Here is a 22,988-nt window from a genome sequence, read left to right on the forward strand (position 1 = left end):
TATCTATATATATATATATATATATATATCAGTGGAGCGCCGCTGTACGTCCCCCGGACTTACGACGGATCACCGCGGTCGCGGCAAACTACCCATGGAAGCAATGCATTAAAAAAACCGATGATATGACGCTCCGGTGCGCACGGTCTGCTTTATATGACGGACCCTGGCGCAGATAAACTGGCGCTTTTCCGATATTTTACACCGCTTGGCTGCCAGTCCTGACCTTCTTTATTTTTAATGTCCGTTTGTCGCTGCTTGATGTGCAAAGGTCCGCAGGCGGGTCAGACATCTTACGGAATGGACGGAAGCAAGGAGGCGGGTACGCGTGAGCAGGAGTTGACCTGCGACTGCCCCACGTGGAAGCAGCACGCCAACGCGCCCATCGCGAGAAGTCGAAATTCAGGTGGCAGGTGGACCGAGAATTTGAAGCTCCTGTTAAAGAAGCCATGAAGAGAAAATGCAAGTTGGTTTTATTCGAAAGATTACGTGTTTTATAGTACCTCCAGCACTTGTCCGAATACAAACGGTGCTTTATTCACTGAGAAATTAAACAATTTAGGTTAAATTTTGATTTTCCCGCTCAATCGTGCGTTTTCGTGGTTCCAAATGACATCACAGGAACCGACCGCTCTGCAGCCTAGAGTACCTTCATTCACGCATCCGCCGTACAGGGTAGAGACACGTATACGCTGGCGCCGCCATTTTCGGTTGCTCGCTCGCCGCCGAAGCAAGTCATTGTGTCAAAACCGCGCTAAAATTATCGCCGCAACGCGGTTTACTGAAGAAGTTTGAATCATATTGTCTGTTTCGCGTTGCTAGGTCTCGTGGGAAACGAAAAGAATAACGCGTTCAGCCTGTTGGCCCAATTGCGGCGGCACGGGACCGTTCAAAGGTTGTCTCCACCCTGTACAGCGGTGTTGGTTTGTTCCCGCGTTTCTTTACGTTCCGTAACCTAGATGGCGCCACCATACCGTGGCAAGCGTTTGGTTTGTTTTTGCCCGCATTTAAACCTGGCTTGTTTTTGTTCTGGGAGAAAATATTCGTTCCCTGAAACAGTGCTCGCTCGACAAATGGGGTCACGTAAGACACCGTTGCTTGCGTCAATCGGCAAGTGTCGTCTGAGACAACCCCAAGCCCCGTAGTGCTGTGCAGCTAAACCAAGCATGCTGTGCGCAGTACGAACAGCAGAACGCATCAGTACTTCTATGTTTACATGTGCTTTCGTAACTTCCACTGTTTGTCCCATCATTCTTATTGCTTTGTAAAGAATGTGCCCTAAATTTAAGCGCAAGTCGCTCGTTCGGCTAGTTTGTAAGCTCTACCTAATTTGCGTCTGCTTCTGCCAGCCTCCGCCAATCGCAGAGCTTAGCTCATGTGACATCATAGGTTCTGTTGCGGGAAATGAGCTGGTGGGTCGCATGACCATTCCCGTTTTTCCTAATTATGTAGCTTATTTGAGCGAAGTTTACGTTAAAAGTGGTGTCAGTATGATTCTAACGAGACAATCTTTTGAATGAACCAAACTTGTGTTTTCTCTTCATGGCTCCTTTAAGCCGCCGACGAACGCTAGAAACACATACGACGCAGCCCCACGGCGATGACCGGACAGCCGCTGTCCCCGCCCGCTTGATCGAAGTTTATTCCTTTCACGACGCTCTTTCTCCCTATATCTCTGCTCTCTGCTTATCAAAAGCCGCGATGTCACTCCGCTCTTTTCTTTGCTAGAGTGCCTTAATTCACGCGCGTTATCCGCAATGGCTGAGCAAAATCCAGGAGGCGATGGCGGAGACGCGTACCCTTGCCATCGCCCTTTTGGTCCCCTCGCTGGGTGCCGCTCAAGTCAGCAAGGCCGCGCTATAATTTTCGCCGCAACACGGTTTACTCGCGAAGGTTGAATTATGTTATCTGTTTCTCGTTGCTGGGTCTTGTGGGAAATGAAAACAGCTATAAATGAAAACAGCTATGTGTGAGCACTATGACCCAATAGCGATTGCACAGGACCGTTCAAAGGATGTCTCCTCCATGTACGGTAATGGTGTCTTTTTTTCACCTCCGCCTTGTGCTATCGTTCGTTTTGCCTGGGCTCGGAAGTTTCACACTCGCTTTTTGTCTCACAATTTGCTCGACCTCGTCGGCTTCATATCGCGTTGCGCACGGCGCTTGGCTGGCGGGCTACCTGGGCGCCATAAAGCGGAGGAGGGCACAACATAGGCGTTGCTTTCAAAGTGGGATTTCAGCTAAAGGTTCGCAAATAACTCGAGGCCGCACTAAATATAGAAGTTTAAGTAAGTTTTTAGCCCACCTGTCGCGTGAGACCGTCTACCCGGCCCTAATTTACCCGCACCCCGGTCGTACAAAGCTTTCTCGCGGTCCTTTGAAAGTCGTATTATGGTTCCACGGTATATATATGAGGGTGTCGAACCAGAACTGAACCGAAAAAAGAAATAATGGTTACCGGTTCATGCCGAAACGGTGCGACCCTCTATTGTTGATATTGCACAGGCAACGCAATTCAGGCTTTTTTTTATTTCACGTACCATCAACTTCGTAACCTTCTCGCTGGTGGGGACGGTGCAGTGACTTTGGGCGTTCCACCCTTTTTTTTTTCTTTTTTGTATGTATTTTGTAAACTTTTTCACCTGGCTTGGAAATTTCGGTGTCCACCCGATACAAAGGGTTTCTGGCCACAACGATCATCATCATCAGCAGGACCACGCTATTAGCGGAGCGTTGCTGGCGCAGTACTAAAAGTGGGGTTGGTAGAAAACGTTTGCGAAGCGCAAGTGCAATATTTTTCGCGCGCTAAACGCTAGCTCCTGCTATACTAAAACACTCTAATCTCATTTGCGACATTCCGGCCAGCTTTCCCTCCTTCATTAAGGATACCAACATTTTTCTCTCAGAGATCTGAAAAATTGAAATTCCTGATAACTGCCTCCTAGTCACCCTCGAGGTTGCGTCATCCCCCATGAAGATGGCATCACCGCTGTATCGCTTGTCTAGGAGCAGTCATCGTGCGAGAAACCTATCGATTCTTCTACTCTCCAAACTTTTCTTAGGCTTATTCGTCAACTTAAACATTTTGAGTTTGACGGAGTTTATTACCTGCAAGTCAGCGGAACGTCAATGGGAACTCGAATCGTACTGCAGTAGAACGGACAATTGGGCTAGTTGGTAACTGGAATCGTACCCAATTACGCCAATACCTTTATGGCTCACCTCGATATCAAATTTTCTTGACACTCTAAATTTAAATCCACGGCACTATAAAAGGTATATCGATTCATGATCTGGCACCACGGTGACGGGGATCTCTTCACCTTCAGGGAGGCATTTAACCTATCCCATCCTAGTATTTCCCTTGCTCATTCCTACTCGGAACACAGTGCAAACGTTCTGGGCGTCACCGTTACTCCTTCCCAAGGTCGGCTTCAAACTAAACTGTAGAGAAAACCGAAAGACACGCGACAGTATTTGCACTTCCAAAGTAGCTATGCCAGACACTGCAAGACAGCAATATCGTACAGTCAATCCCACCGTTTTAGAAGAATTTTCACAAACCAAACCGACTTTGAAACAAACTGTCGAGAACTTAAGGCCGCGCTCCTGAACAAAAAATACCCGGAACACGTAATCGACGACGCTTTTGTGCGAGCCAACCATGTAGACCGTAACGAAATCTGTAAGAAAAAATCCCCGAACGTTAACCCGCAAACAAACTCAGTTTTAACCCACTCAGCCTCCGCTCCAAGAGTGTCAACCGTACTAAGAAAGCATCACAATATCCTAATTCAAAGTTAACGCTTAAAAAGCATATTCCCCGAACCACCACGCGTTGTCTACCGGCGTAATAAGAATTTAGGCGACTTTCTTACTAACTCTCGTATCAGCCGACCGGAAACTACTGGTTGCATGCCCTATAATAAACCTCGATGTAAAGTATGCCCACAGATGACCACTACACCACGTGCCACCAGAACGGCTTCAGACTACTACGTGAAAGGTTAACTTTAACTGTGACTCCCCTAATGTCGTATACCTTCTAGAGTGGACTGTTTATAGGCAGCAATATATCGGCCAAACTGAAACGCCCTTCCGAATACGGTTCAATAATCACCGCTCTCATGCAAAAAGCTGCCCTTAGTTGCCCCTGTCAAGACATGTGAACGGTCCCGGTCATGCATTTGAACACCACACAGCGACAATTTTAGAATGCGCTTTTAAAATCCACCACGACCGCGAGGTTCTGGAGGTCGTGGGTTCGGATCCACCCGGCGGGAATTTTTTCACCACTTTCTTTCGGTCTCAAAAAATTGTGTTCTAGCATGTAAATATGTCTGTAGGCGATTTTCCTTCCATCCATCATGCTAAAGTAAAAACATGTGCTAAAAGAGGCACAGTGAAATCTATAACATACTTCACAGTTTTTACTTGAATCTTTTCAATATCGAGCGCTCTTCTTCTCCGCAAGGCCATAAATGTCTGGAATACCTCACATTCATCCTTCGGGGCAAGGAAAATGCTTTCGGTAAGGCAACGCAATCGAGTCGATGTTTGCAATTTAAAATGTTGGTACGCCGAAATTGTGCCCAGCACTCTGCAAGCTGTAGAATTTTTATTTCTGCCTTCTTAGCTGTTATGATTTTTGGAACATCTCTTGTTCTTTGTCGGCCTCTGTTTATTGCCTTCCAGGTAGCATCGACGCGTTGTCGTGCTGCATCTTAAATTAACTGCTGATAGTAAGCGGCATTCGCAATGTGCAGTTCTCAATTCAAGTGATCGTGCAGCTTTTGGAAGTTGTTAAGCGCTGCTCCCGAACACGTGTGAAAGAATGAGCCCAAACGGCGATTTTTGTTTTTTTATCAAACAAACGTGTTCTCGCGAAACCCAATGATTTTTAAATTTTCTTGGAAGATGTTCGAGGCTTCCGTGGAAATTGGGCTTTTTCAATACGGATAAACGTTTCAATGACATGGGCGTACGCATCGTTCGCATTTGTGTTACTAAACACGGAAGACGAGTCGCAAGTCACAATGCCATACTCAAACGACTCAATCGCACGCTTGGTTACACTCTGAAAAAAAATGGGCTCATCATTTGGCGTGTGAACTATACAATTCCTGTATGCAGAATAACCTCGTTAATTTGGATCCCAAGGGAGTGAAAACGATGTCCGAGTTATACGAATGTCGTATTACTGAAGGAATACACAAGCGCACATTTTCAATTATTTTATTCCATACCTTTACTTTACGAAGAAATCTGGGATGCTTGTTCTTTGTTGTTTTTTTGTTGGGGGGGGGGGGAGGGGGGACGGCTCACCGGAAAGGACTAGTTTCTAAAGCACTAGTTTCTTGGCATGCGGCAATCATTCTTCCCCAAGCGTATTGCCTGGAACATTGTAGCAGAACTCTTCTAGAAATTCGAGAGCGTCCGTGGATTCTTTTGCGGTACCACGCACCGTGCGCAGCACATCGCACAGGTCGGCGGCGGCGACAACGCCGCCATTAATCGCGACGTCGTCTGCCAGCGGCAGGCACACGAGCGTCGTCGTCCTCTTCCGGCGCTGCGTTCCGCGCTTTCGGGCCACACAAACCCATTGCGGCGAAAACAGTTCGCCACAACTTCTACCGGTAACCACGCGTGCGCCAAATTATGTTCCGCACTCAAATGAGTTATTGCGGATGACGAGCGATGGCGACGGAAAAACCGGTCACTGGTCGCTGTCGCTTTAAAAGCGCGTGGAAGTGTTTGAGACGGTAACGATGCGTGCTGTGAAACTCTTTTAAGTTGCACCGTCCTTGACTTGCCTCCATTCCGAACTAACAGATGCGCATGCAATTTTGCGTCGAATTAGCGAATGTTTGGTGCCATAGGGCTGTATATATTTTTGAAGGGAAGGTGTGGGAATGACGAATTATGCAAATTTCCGAATTAGCGGAGTCCAAATTAAGGATATTCTACTGCATTACAAAAACGGGGCAGTGGTCACTGATATCCGCCACTAGCGTGTCAGTACTAATTGGCGTTTGTCCAATTAAGACAAGCTGAAGAAACAAATATGTCGGTGAAGACCCGGAGCGCATGGTACTGCCGGTCTTCCTTCCGAACATAATGTACCAAAACAGCTTCGCGGGACCGTAAGAACAGCAGCAAATAGACAGGACAAAACTGCACTCGAAGCAAAGCCAATGAACAGCAGACGACGCAGCAGACGCGACGTGTTCTCTTTTTTGTGGAACGCATGGCGCGTACGGGTGGGTCTTATCCAGCTCGCCCGACAATTTGGGAAAGCGGTGTCAAAGAACGACGGAAAGCGCCGCAAGCCGCAATGATCCCGGAAATGGGCTGGTGTAACGCACGGAAGTTGGGCAGCACGCTGTCTGTGAGAGGCAACGAATGTGAGCCAATTTTAGGCTGCAAGCTGCGCTCATAAACGAAATGAACCGGAAAAAGGCATGCTGAAGGGACTCCTTTGGCGTGGAGCGCGTGACCAGTGGCCGCCGTGAGAACCAGTGGACGATGGCGAAGGTTTCCCTGTCTCGTCTTTGTGGCGGAGGACAGCCGCTTCCGCGCCCGGAAATGGCGTCGCACGCTGTGAGGGTAACAAAATTAGGCGAATGTCCACAACAGACTCGCTATATAGAGCCAATGGAATCAACCAAGCTGAGCGTGCATAAAGTCTACCTTTGGTGCGTCTTGGTCGTTTTTTGTGGGGCCCCGTCTATCCTTTGAGCACAGACGTGATAACGATGCCGAGGACGTAGGGCGACGCCTCTGCACAGAGCAGTCTCCACCAACGCCAGTGGTTTGCCGCAGAGGAACCCGAAGGGCGGCAGAGTAGTTCCCAACTGGATTGTAACAGGTTTATTAAAAGTCGAGGGTTGGTTGTTGAGGCTGTTTACACTGCAGTCCGTTGAAATGTAGGAATAAAAGGGAAAAATCAGCAATAACAATAGCGTAATGCGCTAAGCGCGATTGAAACAGAAACACCAGATTGAAACACCAAACGCAGTTCAGAACAACCCTCACTCATCTCTCCAATTAAATGTTTTGTGGACGTGGCTTCCGTTTCGGTAACAGTGTCCGGGCGAGCGCACATGGGTGCAATATTAATAAAAAACGGCAGCGGCTTACTTCAGCTAACCTTGGGTATGCATAGCGGAAGCTTGGATTTGTCTGGTTGAGTCTTGATTTCGCTTGGTTAACCTTTGATGTTGCTGTATTGCCTACCACGGCTCACAGCCGTTCGGTCCCCTGCAACGCTCACAGAAGAGGCCCGGCGAACGCGGCGTTCCTTTTTACCTGGCGCGAGATGAATCACGTATCCCGAGACGACCAAGCGGCGCATGTATGGGAGGCGGCGGCTGTCGCTCGTGCTGAGCAGAACGACTGCTAAAAACGGGGCCTTGTGCGCAGTGCCGAAAGCGGGCCCGGCGAATAACGTGATGCGCTTCGAGGGGTGTTTCGCCGGCGGCGTGTCTCCGGCCAAAAGGTGAAATCGCGCATCCGCCCCGGCACCGCTGGACAAAAGTAGTAAAGCCTTGCTTTATAATCAGGCTGACGACAGCTGCGCAATGGTCATATTGACGGCACCAATTGTTTCCTAGAAACAAGGGCGTGCCTTCACATGATGCGCTTAACTAGACCGCCGCGTGGGATGCAGGGTGAAGCACTTGCTCCGTCTCCGGTCTGACTTCGAAGTGCGTGAGCTTAACAAGGCCTCACGCCCAAACTGCATAGTGCATCAGATGATCGGAAAATGTGAAAGCGGGTTTTCTGATCGTCTGCTGCGTCATTTGGCACCTTCCTCCCGTGAATTCCAAACTTGCGTTTCGCTCTCAATACCCCAGGTGGCACCGTCGTCCTAAGATCAACTTGCGCTAGCTCGCACGTCAAAATGAGCCGCCATTTTCCCATAGGCGAAAATCGTTTTTATTTATTTCCAGAATCAAGATGTAAGTACCGTCGTTGTTGCTGGTGTCAAACAAAATAGACCACAAAATGCGACCTTCGTGTAATGATCGAGCGCGAACAGAGCGGCGGTGCGCTCAGGAGAAAAATTTAAAATGTTCCAGTTATCGTCGCACTACCCGGAATGTGTTCGCTATGTTTCGGTTTAACGTATCTTAGACATCAAAACCTTTTCTTGGGGGGACTTCAAATCGAGGATCACATACGTGGAAGCTTTTGGTCGTAACACAGGATTCCATGATTTCATTTTGTACACTTCCTACACAAAGGTTGATTGATTGCTGGATTGTAGGGTTTAACGCGCCGACGCAACGCAGTCGATGAGGCGCGCCGTAGTGGAGAGCTACGGAATTAATTTTGACCACCCGGGGATCTGTAACGTGCGCCGAAATATCGAACACGCGGGCGTTTTAGCTTTCACTGAAAAGCGGCTGCGGCGGCCGGGAATCCAACCCGCGAGCTCGTGCTCAGCAGCACAACTCCTTTCAAGGTCTTTCGTGCGTCTTTCGTGCGGCGGGTCTTTCAAGGTCTTTCGTGCGTAGGTGTCGCGCTGTCTATTAAATAGTGAGAAATACTTGGGGAAAACTATTTGTTGCGCTGTTTTTATTACATGTGATTCAAATATTATCACGTACTTATGGGCGCAAGTGAGACCTCGTTCTGACCCGCCGCGGTGGCTCAGTGGCTATGGCGTTGCGCTGCTGAGCACCAGGTCGCGGGTTCGATTCCCGGTCGCGGCGGCCGCTTTTCTGATGGAGGCGAAAAGCAAAAACGCCCGTGTGTACGAGATTTCGGCGCACGATAAAGATCCCCAGGTGGTCAAAATTAATCCGGAGCCCTCCACTACGGCGCGCCTCATCGCCTGCATTGCGTCGGCGCGTTAAACCCCACAATCAATCAATCGAGACCTCGTTCTGGTATTGCAAAACCTTTTTCCCCATTGTTCTGGTTGCTGAAAAAATCTACAGGCAAGTATATTGGTTCATTTTATGTTCATGTATTTATTTAATTTAACTGAAAACTTTCGTCAAAACTTGGGTTTACAGTTTTAACAAAATTATTTCAAGCAGCAAACCTGACCTGATTTGCTGAGCAGATTGTTCAAATAGACGCAAAAAATAGAGGTGTTCAGAAATGAGCATAAATTCACACAATACAAATGACGAGAGGGAAAGTTGGTTCTTCCAAGGGATAAATATGTACAGCTGCAGGATATATACGTGAAAAAACCACGCATAAATACGAGAACACACGTATTGTATGTCTGTGCGTGTGTGTGCGTGTGTACGCGTGTGTGGGCACATAATGGCTTCAGTAGCCAATAACCACGCAATTGGGCATAAGTACCCAATGAAAAGATTTTCCCTTGTCTCATTATGCTGCAAGTCGCATTCGCAACTAGTATTGTTACGAGGACTTGAAAGCATACTTCTCATTCCTTTGAGGATGATTTAAGTAGGTACATATACAGAAGAAAGTAATGGGAAATAAAACGGTTGCTCGTGTTTTGCGCAGCGGCTGGTCAAAAGGGCGACGACTTCCAGTGTCCTGACCAGTTCGGCTTCTACCCCCACCACAAAAGCTGCGACAAGTACTACGCCTGCAGCAATGGCACCGCAAGCCTCAAGACGTGCGGCAACGGACTCGTGTTCGATGATGTTGATCCACTGAGGGAAAACTGCGCCTATCCTTTCTCCGTCAACTGTGGCGACCGCACGGACCTGGGTAAGTCTTCCACCCTCGGGCCTGTCGCCGTTCGTCAAAAACCGTACTGCTAAGAGGTGCAAAGAGCGTTCGCCGCGGTGTTCACACGTGTTCTGGGGTTAGCGAGGCACGGTGGGAGACTGAAGAGAAGGGGGAGACACTGCGCCCGCCCGCCATTGTTGCCTGGAAGGTCTCTTGCAAGAGTCTCTCCGTCCGATGCGCTGTTCCCCCTCGTCGGTAACGGTACCGGGTAGACGCGCGAGTGCAGCTGCGTCCCTTCCTGTAAACTCTCTCCCTCCTTCAACCTGCTTGTCTCGCCCGTGCGCACCGGAGGAGTTTTCCGCGTGCGCCGGATTTTCCTTTCGCCTGGCCATACAAGCTTCGCTTTAAAAGCCCTGAAAAAATGAAAGAAAGGGATACCACCGGCGCTCACACATAACTAGCTTATTTTGATGTCAAGAAAAGCTCATCATCTAGTCAACACTGCAGAAAATATTAGATCCTAAAAGCAAAGAGCATAGCGCTCCACCCTGTCTCTCGCTCCGTATGCTGCGCTCAGGCACGATCGCGGGGCCGGAAGTAAAACGTCAAGAACCACGAACCATGGGAGCCCTGAAAAAATTGCAAGTACACTCAGCCAGGAGTCAGAATAGTTCACGGCGTAGCTCTTTCGCCCGTTTGGCACTGATAGTTCCTCCCGTTCGGTGATGAGCATTCCTCCCGTATTCAAGTTCACGGTGGAAACAGGGAATGGGAGAGCTCCTCGATTGATGACACAGTGAAAAAACGTTAGGGTGGCCTTTTGTGTATAGAGGAGACGTAGGAAAAACCAGTGCGGCGTCGGAATACGTGTTCCCTTGTGCCGCATGCAGAGCCACCGATCAGCACCCCCAACTGCCCGCGGCTGTACGGCATCTTCCCCGACACCCACAACTGCCGCGTCTTCTTCTCCTGCTGGAACGGCGAGAGCTCGCGGTACGAGTGCCCTCCGGGACTCGCGTACGACAACGACCAGCGCGTGTGCGTCTGGGCCGACCTGGTGGACCGCTGCGACCAGCGCGAAGTCGCCGAAGGGTTCGTCTGCCCCGACCCCGCCGACGTGGAGCAGCCCGGAGTGTTCACGCGCCACGCGCACCCCACGGACTGCCGCAAGTTTTACGTCTGCATCGAAGGACAGGCCAGGCCGTACGGCTGCAGCCTCGGCACCGTCTTCAACGTGGACTCGCTCCAGTGCGACGACCCCGAGAATGTCCAAGGCTGGTGAGTGCTCGGGGGCTTGTCTACGTCCAGGTTGCCAATGACCTTCCTCTTCACAGTCAACATCACGTAGGCGAAATTCAATTCATCAAAGGCGTCTCAAACCAAACTTCAGTGGAAGGCGGTTGCGAGAAGTGATCAGTCTGTTTTCCGCACACTTCTTCGCAAAAGCAAATTGCGATCCTGAAAGTCGTCCTTGGCGGCGTCGCACACGCGTCCAGTAAAACATGTCATGACGTATTCCCAAGTTTACTTCATAGTGTTCCCCCGCAGTGAGTCATGTCGATTTGCATTCTCTGTCCCGCTATCTCTCCCGTGTCTCTTTCTGCCCGCGCAGAGCTGCGAGCCGGGGTGTGCGGCGAGAAGCGGTTGCTCTCAATTTGCGACCATCGCGAGCGCTCCACTATTGATTCCTCACGACCTTCTCTTCTGTAGACGCTTCAGCGATAATTTAAATTGTATAGTCACACGAGGAAGGCTGAACTTCTATTATTCTGTGGTTAATTGGACGCAAATTCCTGGGCCTAATCGGGCTGTAGTGATTAGAACAAGCCCTTTTTTGCAACTATGTGCAATAATTGTAGTTTGTTTCTGGAACTGGCCGCGCGACACAAAGAAGCGGTCAACGAAGAGTATAACAGACGTCCCAGGCGCTAGTGCCCCTGTGTCGTCTCTTATCGGGCTTGTTGTCGCCCTCTGTGTTGCGTTCCACTTGCTTGAACTGCCCCCCAAATAGCGCAGACCTGCGTTAGTGATGTGTAAATGGCAGACTATATGGTATGGGTTGTAGCACACGGCCTCAATTACTTTTGCATGGCTGGGATTGCGCGATTGAACGCCATGCATGGAACTAATTAGAACACAAGCCTCCAGCGTCGCTATGTTGCTCCAGTCGCATTTGACTACCCAAAGCATCCATCCCTGATGAAACACGTGCACCAACGAATATGAGGAATAATAAGGGAAACTGAAATACACCGCCGTCTTGTACAGAGTGCGGTGTCAACATTTCGCATTCGTCCTAAGCGGGTAACCGACATTTTGTGAGGGGCATTTTTCAATTCGCGGGGTAAGCCTCATACCAATCCACGACTGTTCTTTTTAAAGGCAAATTTTACGGCACAAGCTGAAAAGACGTGTCCTGAATAGCGTTAACACTGCCAGAAAAGCTCGCGACAGCCCTCACCAGCGGAGGACTTGCGCGCGCTGCTGTTGCCTCTGCTAGTCGCAACGGGTTGTTTTAAGGTGAGCCGTCAGTTTAACACAGTCGAAACTATAACAAAGCACTCCAAGTTTTCGCACGCTACTAATTCTGTAAAGTATCCACGTATGGTGTCTAAATGCATCTCTGCAGACCGGGAACTAGCAGAGACGCAGTTCAAAAACACCTAGGGGCAATGTCGCTGCATAGTATTACTACCCCATAAAACGGGCTGGATGAGACATCGGAAGTCTGTATTTAACAAGTAATACTATGTGCCGCGAGCTAATAACGTGGTAAGTGTCTTGGGCAAGGTGTACACAGCCAAACATGTAGAAACTCCCGAAGTCTCATAATGGTATCAAAGCACAGTGTTTAGAAATGTTGTGCCCGATTAGCAGTCACGTGGTCCCATAAAACAACCTTAACAGTGAGCATTAACGAATTAAAGGTAGTGCAAAAACCTCGTGCCTACTGAACACCCCTATGAACTGCTGTAGGAGCTCGCTTTGGTTTTAAAAGACCCCGGCAAATAAACTAGCGTGGCCGCAGTGAAAAGTCGTGATTGCGGCGCAGTCGTTGCTGGTAATACTCTGAAGGGTAGAACCAGTTGTTGTTTCAACGGTAACATCAGCTGAACGATATGTTTGAATTAAAAAGACATGTGCTCTTGTATGCAGTGCAAACATCATGGTTCATTGAGTCCAAAGCTTTACCGGAGCGGATCCCAAGATTTTTTTCTTGCCCTCACAACATGAAAAGGGTTCATCTTTCCGTAGCACCCACTTGTTCTGGTCGTCGTCGGATTCCTTTTCGCAGAGACGCAACGAAATACGTTTTCTTTGCGTCCGGCGCTGAACAGAGCAATACGGTCTAAGGGATGACATGCTTTTGGGCACATCTTGGCACCGTATTTTACTTGTTGCCTGCATTGCTCACTTTTTATTGGAAAACATTTAATTTCGAGAACACATCCGCATTCGCTGTGACTGCTACCATTTTGTTATGAGGTGTCTGCCAAGCATCGGCATGAAAGAGAGAACATGAGCGGCACCCGCTTTTTTGCCTCTGTGCCCCACCTTGCCTTGTACGAAGATTTATCCGGCTTCCCAGCCACACCAACCCGCTGGTAGTCCACGTACCTGTGACACGAGCGGAATTTGTGTAGGGAAACCGGAGGAGGCACGGTTGCTGTTATCGTGCGGTACGTATCAAAGTTTTTTTGTGATTTCGGGGAAGCATCAGTTAGCGGGCCGGTCTGTTGCTGGTAATGCGGTAACTACAGATGAAATTATACGTGAGCACACCACCGCCGGCTCCATTATGAAGCTCATTTGGGCGGGGGACGCATCTTCGATGCTTTCGGCCTGGTGTCAGCGATACGAAGGACATCGGCCCACAGGTTGCCGCCGCGGTATTGAAATAACCATAAAGCTGTCAGTAGGCAACAGGAGAAGATCACCGGAACAAGATATTACTTTGCAAAATGGGCGAACTTCTAGCTGAAACAGGAGGAAGGCTAGTCCGCGGGCCGGCCTCGTGTGGCGAAATGTTTGTCGCCAGCGCAGGAACGCGGACCCCGCATACAGCCTTCGTTCGCATGCTATCACGAGCTCGGTGGCTGCTGCAAGGCCAGTAGGGGACGAAGATCCGCTTAGCAGTGAGCCGGTCGGAAAGTGGGTTCGATTTCGATCGAGCGTCTGCATTCCAATGGGCTGCAGCAGCGGGAGACGAGCACAGCCCTCCGCCTCTTCAGCGGACGGTGGCCTTGTCGATAGAGCCCATCGCTTGCGCAAGAGAATGCGCGCAGACTCGGCAAGTAGCGAGGGCTGAGGAAAGGGAGAGGCAGTCCGGCGCGCACGCTCCGACGAGACGAAGACATTTCTTGGGCGTGTTCCACGAAAAGCGGGCTTCCCGCTCGCTGTCCTCGCTTTGTCGGGAGGCCCGGCGGCGCCTCCTGCGGTGCGAAACACCGCTGCGGAGAACCCGTTAATCGCTTGCGTCATACCAGACGTGCTGGAGGAAACGACGAACAAACGGCGCAGCTCGCCGAACTGGCTAGCCCCTCCTTTCCTCTTCTCGTTCTTTCGAGGTTTGTTTTTTCCTCCGGGCCGTGCAGTAATGTGCACAATGGACATAAAAGAGTCGGACGTGGTCGGAACAGTGACAGGGCCAGACGTCGGCCCCTCGCATTGCCGATGCCGGTCAGATTGCACCCTTTGGAATGTCGCTGAGAAAGCCCACGTTGCACTGGCGCCCGTTGGCCCGCTTGGCTTTTCGAAGGATACCCTTCAGGAAGAATGATCTTGTCTTCCCTCAGGGCTGAGGATGCACACCTTAGCCCATAATCATCATCATCATCATCACCAGCATATCTACGCCAACTGCAGGGCAAAGGCTGGCTACCACCCTCAAGCGTCAGATACAGTTCTAGTAAATATAAATTACCCAGATGGTGAAGGAGAACACAGTCGCCCAGATATCCGAATTGGTAAGGCATTCGAGGTCAAATCGAAAGGCGTGGGTTCGGTCCCCACTCTGGGCGCGTGTTTTTCTTTCTGTCTTTCTTTCTTAAATGTTACTTGGCTAACCGTAGTGAAAAAAGTCTAACAACACCCCTATGCCTCCTTTGGCGTTGTAGACTGCCGACCTGTCTTTCTGTATTTCGTCAACAAGCCCCTCGTTTTCCTAACTCTCTCCCTCTCTCTCTCTCTCTCTCTCTCTCTCTCTCTCTCTCTATATATATATATATATATATATATATATATATATATATATATATATATTGCAATGGTGTTTATTGGGAGAGCAGATAGGGGTACGACGATGAGCTGGGCCAAACCAAGCGGTCGTTTCAGCCGGTCGGAACAGGGCGACCACGAGACAAGCGGGTGCGATAGGACGTGACCAAAACTGAACCATGATAGTGCCCTGACCCTGGTGCATGCCCACAGACGGAAGATTGTCCGTTGCACCGTCCTCGCACTGACGCATACCACCAAACCGGAGATTGTCCGTTGCATTGACTCGGTGACTATCTTCTTTACAATCACTCCCCCGCTGAAGAGCAGCCATCCTGGCTGTCTAGGGGCACTATAAGACGAGGGGGTCGTAGTAAGGCTTCAGGCGTTGCACATGGACTGTCTGTTTTCCACGTCGGCGTTGGTCGGGTGAAGGCTGTACTGGCGCGACAAGGTAATTAACGGGCGAGGTACGCTCCAGGACCCGGTATGGGCCGTGATAGTTAGAGAGAAACTTACTGCATTGTCCAGAAGGTGTGGATGGTACCCACAGCCACACCAGTGAACCGGGGGAGAAAGACACATCTGGGAGGTCCTTGTCATGGCGATTCTATTGCGTGAATTGATCGTCGGATGTAAATGAGCGGGCAAGTTGACGGCATTCTTCGGCATAAGAGGATACTTGAGACACAGTCGAATACTCAGCGGCGTCAGCTCTGTACGGGAGAATGGTGTCAAGGGGGCGAGTCGGTTCGCGGCCGTACAGAAGAAAAAACGGCGAGAAGCCGGTAGTAGACTGCGTCGCGGTATTGTATTACGTACGTGACAAATGGGAGGACTGAGTCCCAGTTAGTATGGTCTGAAGAAACGTACATGGCGAGCATATCACCAAGAGTGCGATTAAATCTCTCGGTGAGACCGTTGGTCTGCGGGTGATATGCCGTGCAGGTCCGATGAACAATGCGGCATTCAGTAAGGAGAGCTTCAACAACTTCAGACAGGAAAACGCGGCCTCTATCGCTGAGTAATGCCCTAGGGGCACCATGGCGAAGGATGAAGCGATGTAAAATAAAAGAAGCCACGTCCCGTGCTGTGGCAGCCGGTAATGCGGCCGTCTCGGCGTAGCGTGTGAGATGGTCAATGGCGACAATGACCCAACGGTTACCGGCAGCGGTAGAAGGCAGTGGGCCGTACAAGTCAATGCCCACACGATCGAAGGGGCGCTCTGTGCAAGGCAAGGGCTGTAATGGGCCGGCCTGATGATGAGGCGGCGACTTGCGGCGCTGGCAGTCAGGGCATGAGCGGACGAACTTGCAGACGAAGCTGTACATCCCGCGCCAGTAGTACCGTAGATGGAGGCGCTGGTACGTTTTCAGCACGCCGGCATGAGCGCATTGGGCGTCGTTATGGAAGAAAGCGCAAAAAGTGGAACGCAAGTGGCGAGGTATGACTAGTAGCCACTTGCGGCCTCTGGGGACGTAACTGCGGCGGTAAAGCAGGCCATCGCGGATGGAAAAGTGAGAGGCCTGTCGGCGAAGTGCCCTGGACACGGGCGCAGTAGCTTGGGTGGAAAGATATGCCAGGATGGAAGCTATCCAGGGGTCCTTGCGCTGCTCGTTGACCATGTCCTCGAACGAGGGGGCGTTCAGGTTGCCATCCGACTCGTCGAGCCAAGCACTATCAACGGATAGAGGAGAACGTGATAGGGCGTCGGCGTCATGATGTTTGCGGCCGGAGCGGTAGACGATGTTAACGTCAAATTCTTGGAGGAGAAGAGCCCAGCGACCGAGCCGGCCAGAAGGGTCTTTCAACGACGCCAACCAACAAAGGGCATGATGGTCCGTAACCACATCGAAACGGCGGCCGTAAAGGTACGGGCGGAATTTGTTGATGGCCCATATGATGGCCAAGCACTCTTTTTCGGTCACCGAATAATTAGATTCTGGTTTCGTAAGGGTGCGGCTGGCATATGCAACAACGTATTCATCGATTCCCGGTTTACGCTGCGCGAGAACAGCTCCCAGGCCGATACCGCTAGCGTCGGTGTGGAGTTCAGTCGGTGCTGAGGGGTCGAAGTGTCGAAGTATAGGTGGCGTTGTAAGCAGTTTGCGCAGTCGGGCAAATGCATTGTCGCAGGCTGGCTACCAAGCAGTGATGTCAGTGCCACTCCCGAGAAGGCGCGTGAAGGGGGAAATAATAGAGGCAAAGTCTCGAACGAAACGGCGGAAATAAGAGCAGAGCCCAATAAAACTGCGCAGCTCCTTCATAGTTCTCGGCTTGGGAAACTCTTCGACGGCTCGAAGTTTAGCAGGATCCGGTAGAATGCCTTCTCTGGAAACCACATGGCCAAGGATGGTAAGTTTGCGGGCAGCGAAGTGGCATTTCTTTAGATTAAGTTGAAGCCCAGCTGAAGTGAGGCATTTCAAAACTTGTTCCAGACGTTGGAGGTGCGTAAACATATTTGGAGACGTTGCAGGTGCGTTGGACGTTGGAGGTGCCTAACATAAACATATTTTCCACTTCAACCCACGCAAAATGCTGTCCATCATCCGCTCAAATGTAGCTGGAGCGTTGCAGAGGCCGAACGGCATGACGTTAAACTCGTATAATACGTCAGGTGTAATAAAAGCCGTTTTAGGGCGATCGGCGTCCGCCATAGGAACCTGCCAGTAGCCAGATCGCAGGTCTAAGGATGTGAAAAACTCTTCGCCTTGCGAGCAGTCCAGAGCGTCGTCTATACGCGGTAAGGGATAGACGTCTTTGCGGGTAATTTTGTTGAGGCGTCGGTAATCGACGCAGAATCGAATGGAGCCGTCTTTCTTTTTGACCAGGACAACCGGGGATGCCCAGGGGCTGCTGGATGGTTGAATAACATTTTGTTGCAGCTTATCGGTCACTTGCGCTTCAATGGCATTGCGCTTAGTAGCTGAGACGCGGTATGGTCGCTGACGTAAAGGAGCATAGGTCCCGGTGTCAATGTGGTGACGAACATTCGAAGAACGGCCCAAAGAAGTTTGCTCATGGTCGAAGGAGCCAAGGAACGGGTCCAAAAGCGCGATCGCGCTGCGAGGAGGAGAGGCGAGGGTCGATGGAAGGTAGGAAAACGCTTGATGTCGATGCACAGGTTGGAGTAAGAGCGCTGACAGCAGGCGGAGGGGTATCATCAGACACGTCCACGATGAAAGTGTTGTCTATAACTTCGACGCATCCAAGGCACTCTCCGGCAGTCAACGTCAGTGGCGATACGGAAGTAATGCAGACGGGAAAGGTCGAACAACCATTCTTGAGGCAAAGAACAGCAGTAGGAAGTGTAAGATTCTTGCGTCGTGAGAATAGTTCGGAAGGCGTGAAGAGGATCGTTTAGTCGGGGACAGAAGCACAAGACACGGGAACCAGAACGGGAGACAAAGGCGGTATATCTATATATGTAGCGGCGACAAGCTTAGAAGGATGAACAAGTGGCATATAGGCCAATGGTGCTGTACACAGGGGAAACAGTTCAACTTCCGCGCGGGCACAATCGATGACGGCTTCGTTACGCGACAAAAAGTCCCAGCCCAATATGATATCATGTGAACATGACGGCAACACTAAAAATTCGACAAAATAAAGAACATATCGACAACAGGAGCGGAAAGACATAGACTAAGAAAGAAATACACAGGACGACGCGCTTTTCTTTCTTTCGTAGTCTACGTCTTTCCGCTCCTGTTGTAGATATGAATCAGCACCAACTCGCCCAACTTGCCATCTTGCTAAAAGTAAAGAACGTCTTGAATTACCACTCTGGCCGTGCACGCAGCCAAAGGAGCCACGTGTTGAGCGCTGGCAGTGCGCAGACGAAGGCCAGGTGCCGGAGTTGTTACATTTCGAATTTTGCGGCAGAGCTTCGCATGCATGACGGACACGGCAGCTCCTGTATCGACAAGGGCATACGTAACGACTCCCTCAACAGTGACTTCGATCGCATTCGTAGGAGAAACAGGAGGACTTCGGTAGTTCGACGATGCCGCAGTTCTTGCCTCCGGAACTGTGCTCATCAGTTTTCCTCGGGCGGTGCGCTGGGACGACGGTGCATCGGCGACAAGGAACGGCGACGGGGCGAAGGCGACCGGTGGCGGCTGTTTTCGTCAGAAGCAAAAGAACTACGCGGCTGCCCGGTAGACGTGGGCGCGTAGGGTTGGTGCGTCACATAGGGATTGCTGTCATAGGCGGGACCTCGGTAGGCGTAATCGGGTGGCTGAACACGGCGACGGCAGAAACGAGCAACGTGACCCGGAATGCGGCAAGCAAAACATATAGGGCGATTGTCCGCAGTGCGCCAGGGGTTAGGGTTGGCGGACGTTGTGACTCGAAGGGGAGGACGTGCTGGGGCCGGGGTGGAGCGCACCAAAGGGGGGCCGGTGTAACCAGGTCTGGCGATGACTCCATCATAAGTAATAGGCGTTGACAAAGGGTATGGCCCAGAGAAACCTGGGTGGCGTGGTGCACATGCAACGTCGGCATAAGAAAGGGGCGCCGTCACAGTTGTCTGCTGACAGGTCGAAGGAAGAGCCTCAGCGACTTGTTCCCGAATAATCTGATGAAGCGGTGAAGCCGCATCAGGCATTTGAGTACACGAAGTCGGTAGTGTACACTAGAGAAGAGAAAGTTGCCGGGCTACCTCTTCGCGCACGAGGTCCTTAATCCTCTCTTGTACTGAAGGGTCATCGAAGGACAGCGCTGAAAGGGATGCGTCGGCGGCAGCTGGGCGGTGGCGAGCGTAGACGGGCGGATCGAGGGGTGTTTACAGCGAAGGTGCCAAGCTGGGGTCAGGATGGGGTGAACCCGCACACTCCACCAAATGCAATGGTGTTTATTGGGAGAGCAGATAGGGGTACGACGATGAGCAGGGCCAAACCAAGCGGTCGTTTCAGCCGGTCGGAACAGGGCGAGCACGAGACAAGCGGGTGCGATAGGACGTGACCAAAACTGAACCATGATAGTGCCCTGACCCTGGTGCATGCCCACAGACGGAAGATTGTCCGTTGCATTGACTCGGTGACTATCTTCTTTACAATATCAATATATATATATATATATATATATATATATATATATATATATATATATATATATATATATATATATATATATATATATATATATATATATATATATATATATAAATTATATAGAAAGTAAGGGTTGGCAGTCAAGAAAAACCTCCGAAAGCAAAGGGGAGGCTGTGGTAGGTCATTGAAACAGATAAATACTTTGAAAAGACAGAAAGAAAGAAAGCGGAGAAAAAATGCCCGGCAGGTGGGATCCGAACCCACGACCTTCAGAATACAGGTCTGGTGCGATAAGCACACCACACCAGATTTGACATATATATATATATATATATATATATATATATATATATACATATATATATATATATATATATATATATATATATATATATATATATATATATATATATATATATATATATATATATATATATATATATATACAAAGTAAATGTACGCTCTTCGGAGACTTTATTTCCAACGTTTCGACCTGAGACAGGTCTTCCTCAGGAATGAAAGCTTTGGGAAAAAATCGTACGCACTCAGGGGGGGGGGCGGCGCCCCGAAACACAAGCCACATGAGAAACAAACGCAGAAATGACCACACACACCATACAGAGCTTTTTCTGCAAAGGCAAGCGAAAAAGAAACAAATCAAACAAACAAAAAAAAACGAAAGAAAGAGGGGGGCGCAGAGGAACATACTGCATGAACGCGAGTGGTGGGGATGACTGGAAATACGGCAAGTTCATGGGTGGCGAAAGGCCCAAAAACATCCGGTGTTTCCAAGAGGGGAAAACAACAAAGCACACGCCGCCACGAGCAGTGAGTTTACATGCTCGTCAAAGGTAACAAGGATTAACTACTGACCGGCTTCAGCGGCACTGCCAACTGTTATTTCAGTGTTATTGTCAACGAGCCCCTCATTTTCTGTTCTGATTCGCTACATATATATATATATATATATATATATATACCATTTTCAGAATTTTTTCACCACTTTCTTTCAGACTCAAAAAATTCTTCATCTCTTTTTATAACATACCGCATTCCCCCCTTTGCTTCCAGATATTTCACCGAGCCCCTCATCTTCCCATTTCTCATTCGCTACATGCATAGCGAGGGCCTCTGTTCTGGCAGTCTTGGTGCCAAAGGTTGATTGATTGTGGGGGTTTAACGCGCCGACGCAACGCAGGCGATGAGACGCGCCGTAGTGGAGGGCTCCGGATTAAATTTGACCACCTGGGGATCTTTAACGTGCGACGACATCTCGCACACACGGGCGTTTTTGCTTTTCGCCTCCACTAGAAAAGCGGCCGCCGCAGCCGGGAATCGAACCCGCGACCTTGTGCTCAGCAGAGCAACGCCTTAGCCACTCAGCCACTGAGGTGGGTGGTGCCAAAGGTAGCTTAAGAGGGTTCAACACTGGTCGACCACTCTCGACATGTCGTAGACACTCGAATCACGGCATGGTGGTTAAAAAGAAGGTCCCCTTCACCCCGAGTAGCCCGAGTGGCGCTGGCTACCACCCCCATGTGCAGGAAATAAAAATACCTTAACATAAATACCGAAGAAAGTGGTGGGGAAACCGCCCCGGCGGTAGCGTAGTGGTTATCGCACCAGACCGGTACTCTGGAGTTCGCGGGTTCGGATCCCTCCCGGCGGCCAATTTTTCACCACTTTCTTTCAAACTCAAAAAATTCTTCATCTCTTTCTATGACGTACCGCATTCCACCCTTTGCTTTCCGAGGTTTTCTTGACTGCCAAACCTTATTCTGTATATATATATATATATATATATATATATATATATATATATATATATATATATATATATATATATATATATATATATATATATATATATATATATATATATATGTATACAGTCTAGTCCACTTATAACAATATCCAAGTGCCAAGAAAATCCCATGGTTATAGCCGATAATTGTTGTAAGCGGGTTGCAAAATAAAAAGACGGAATAGAGCTCAAAACATTTTATTCCCATGCCAGCAAGGTCGTACTACTACTAACTTGCGGAAAAGAAGCCACAGTCGGTCACCTTTGTTTGCAGCGTGTGAAGCAAGTGCGCAAATTTTTTCCAAGAGCATCTATAGGTGCTTCACCTAGCTGAGCTAAATGTCCTTGGCGGAAACAAAGTCCCCGAGGGACTGTGTCACGCATTGGGCCTCCTACGAAGACACTACGTGAGTAGGCTGTGCAACCGCGTCATTAGAGTCGTCAATTTTGCATTTCTGGTGCACAATATGGCCGGATTCAATCGTTATATCTAATATCGTGGCGCTGGAGCATTGTAATAAGCGGTTTATTTTACCATACAAAGAATACAAAAGTTGATGGTGCCATAGCTGTTCATCGTTATATCCGATATATTGTTATAAACGGTATAGTTATAAGTGTACTCGACTGTATATATAGGTCAAAACTTGGGTGCAGACACTTGGAAAACACTGAACAGTTTCGAAAGGAGAACCTTTCTTCTTCATGGGTTATTTTAAATTCTAAAATTCTAAAATTCTAAAATAACCCCTATAGAAGAAAGGTTTTCCTTTCGAAACTGTTGGGAACAATAAAACCCTTGTTCAGTGTTTTCCAAGTGTCTGCACCCAAGTTTTGGCCTATTGCTACGGTAGTCCGGAACTTCTTACCTGCTATGTATAAATATACAGTAAAAGCGCGTTAATTCGACTCTCGTTAATTCGGAAAATTGGTTAATTCGGACACGTCATCTGGTCCCTGTAAATATACGCATCACTCTATGAGAAAGGGCGCTGGTTATTTCGGACAGATTTGACCGCAAATCGGATAATTCGAGGACGTTAAGGCCGCTGGCGAGGCTCAAAAACGAAAAAAGAACAATTCGGAACAAAAGTGAAGCTCAAACGCAGCATCGCCATGGACATCAATTATCGACTTGGCTTGACTTGAGAGTGGTTGAACGTCTTTTCTTCGCGTGTAGGTCTGGCGGTGCCATCGGTGCCATTTTGTGGCTTTGTTCCCGTTGGAGTGCAGCATCGCTGAACGCCGTT

General features: G+C 49.5%; 1 protein-coding gene across 1 annotated transcript in view; it reads left to right on the forward strand.

Moving 5' to 3' along the window:
* Gasp (Chitin binding Peritrophin-A domain-containing protein Gasp) overlaps positions 1 to 22,988 on the forward strand; it is a 49,839-nt gene that overhangs the window by 21,080 nt on the left and 5,771 nt on the right. The window contains exons 2-3 of the mRNA XM_077705855.1: positions 9,493 to 9,702; positions 10,554 to 10,941. Of these exons, the coding sequence (XP_077561981.1) occupies positions 9,493 to 9,702; positions 10,554 to 10,941 (598 nt within the window). The remainder of the gene's footprint in view (positions 1 to 9,492; positions 9,703 to 10,553; positions 10,942 to 22,988) is intronic.

The sequence above is a fragment of the Haemaphysalis longicornis genome, unplaced genomic scaffold (assembly GCF_048455015.1).
Source record: "Haemaphysalis longicornis isolate Haplotype H1 unplaced genomic scaffold, Haemaphysalis longicornis Haplotype H1 scaffold_1, whole genome shotgun sequence".
Classification (NCBI taxonomy): Eukaryota; Metazoa; Arthropoda; class Arachnida; order Ixodida; family Ixodidae; genus Haemaphysalis; species Haemaphysalis longicornis.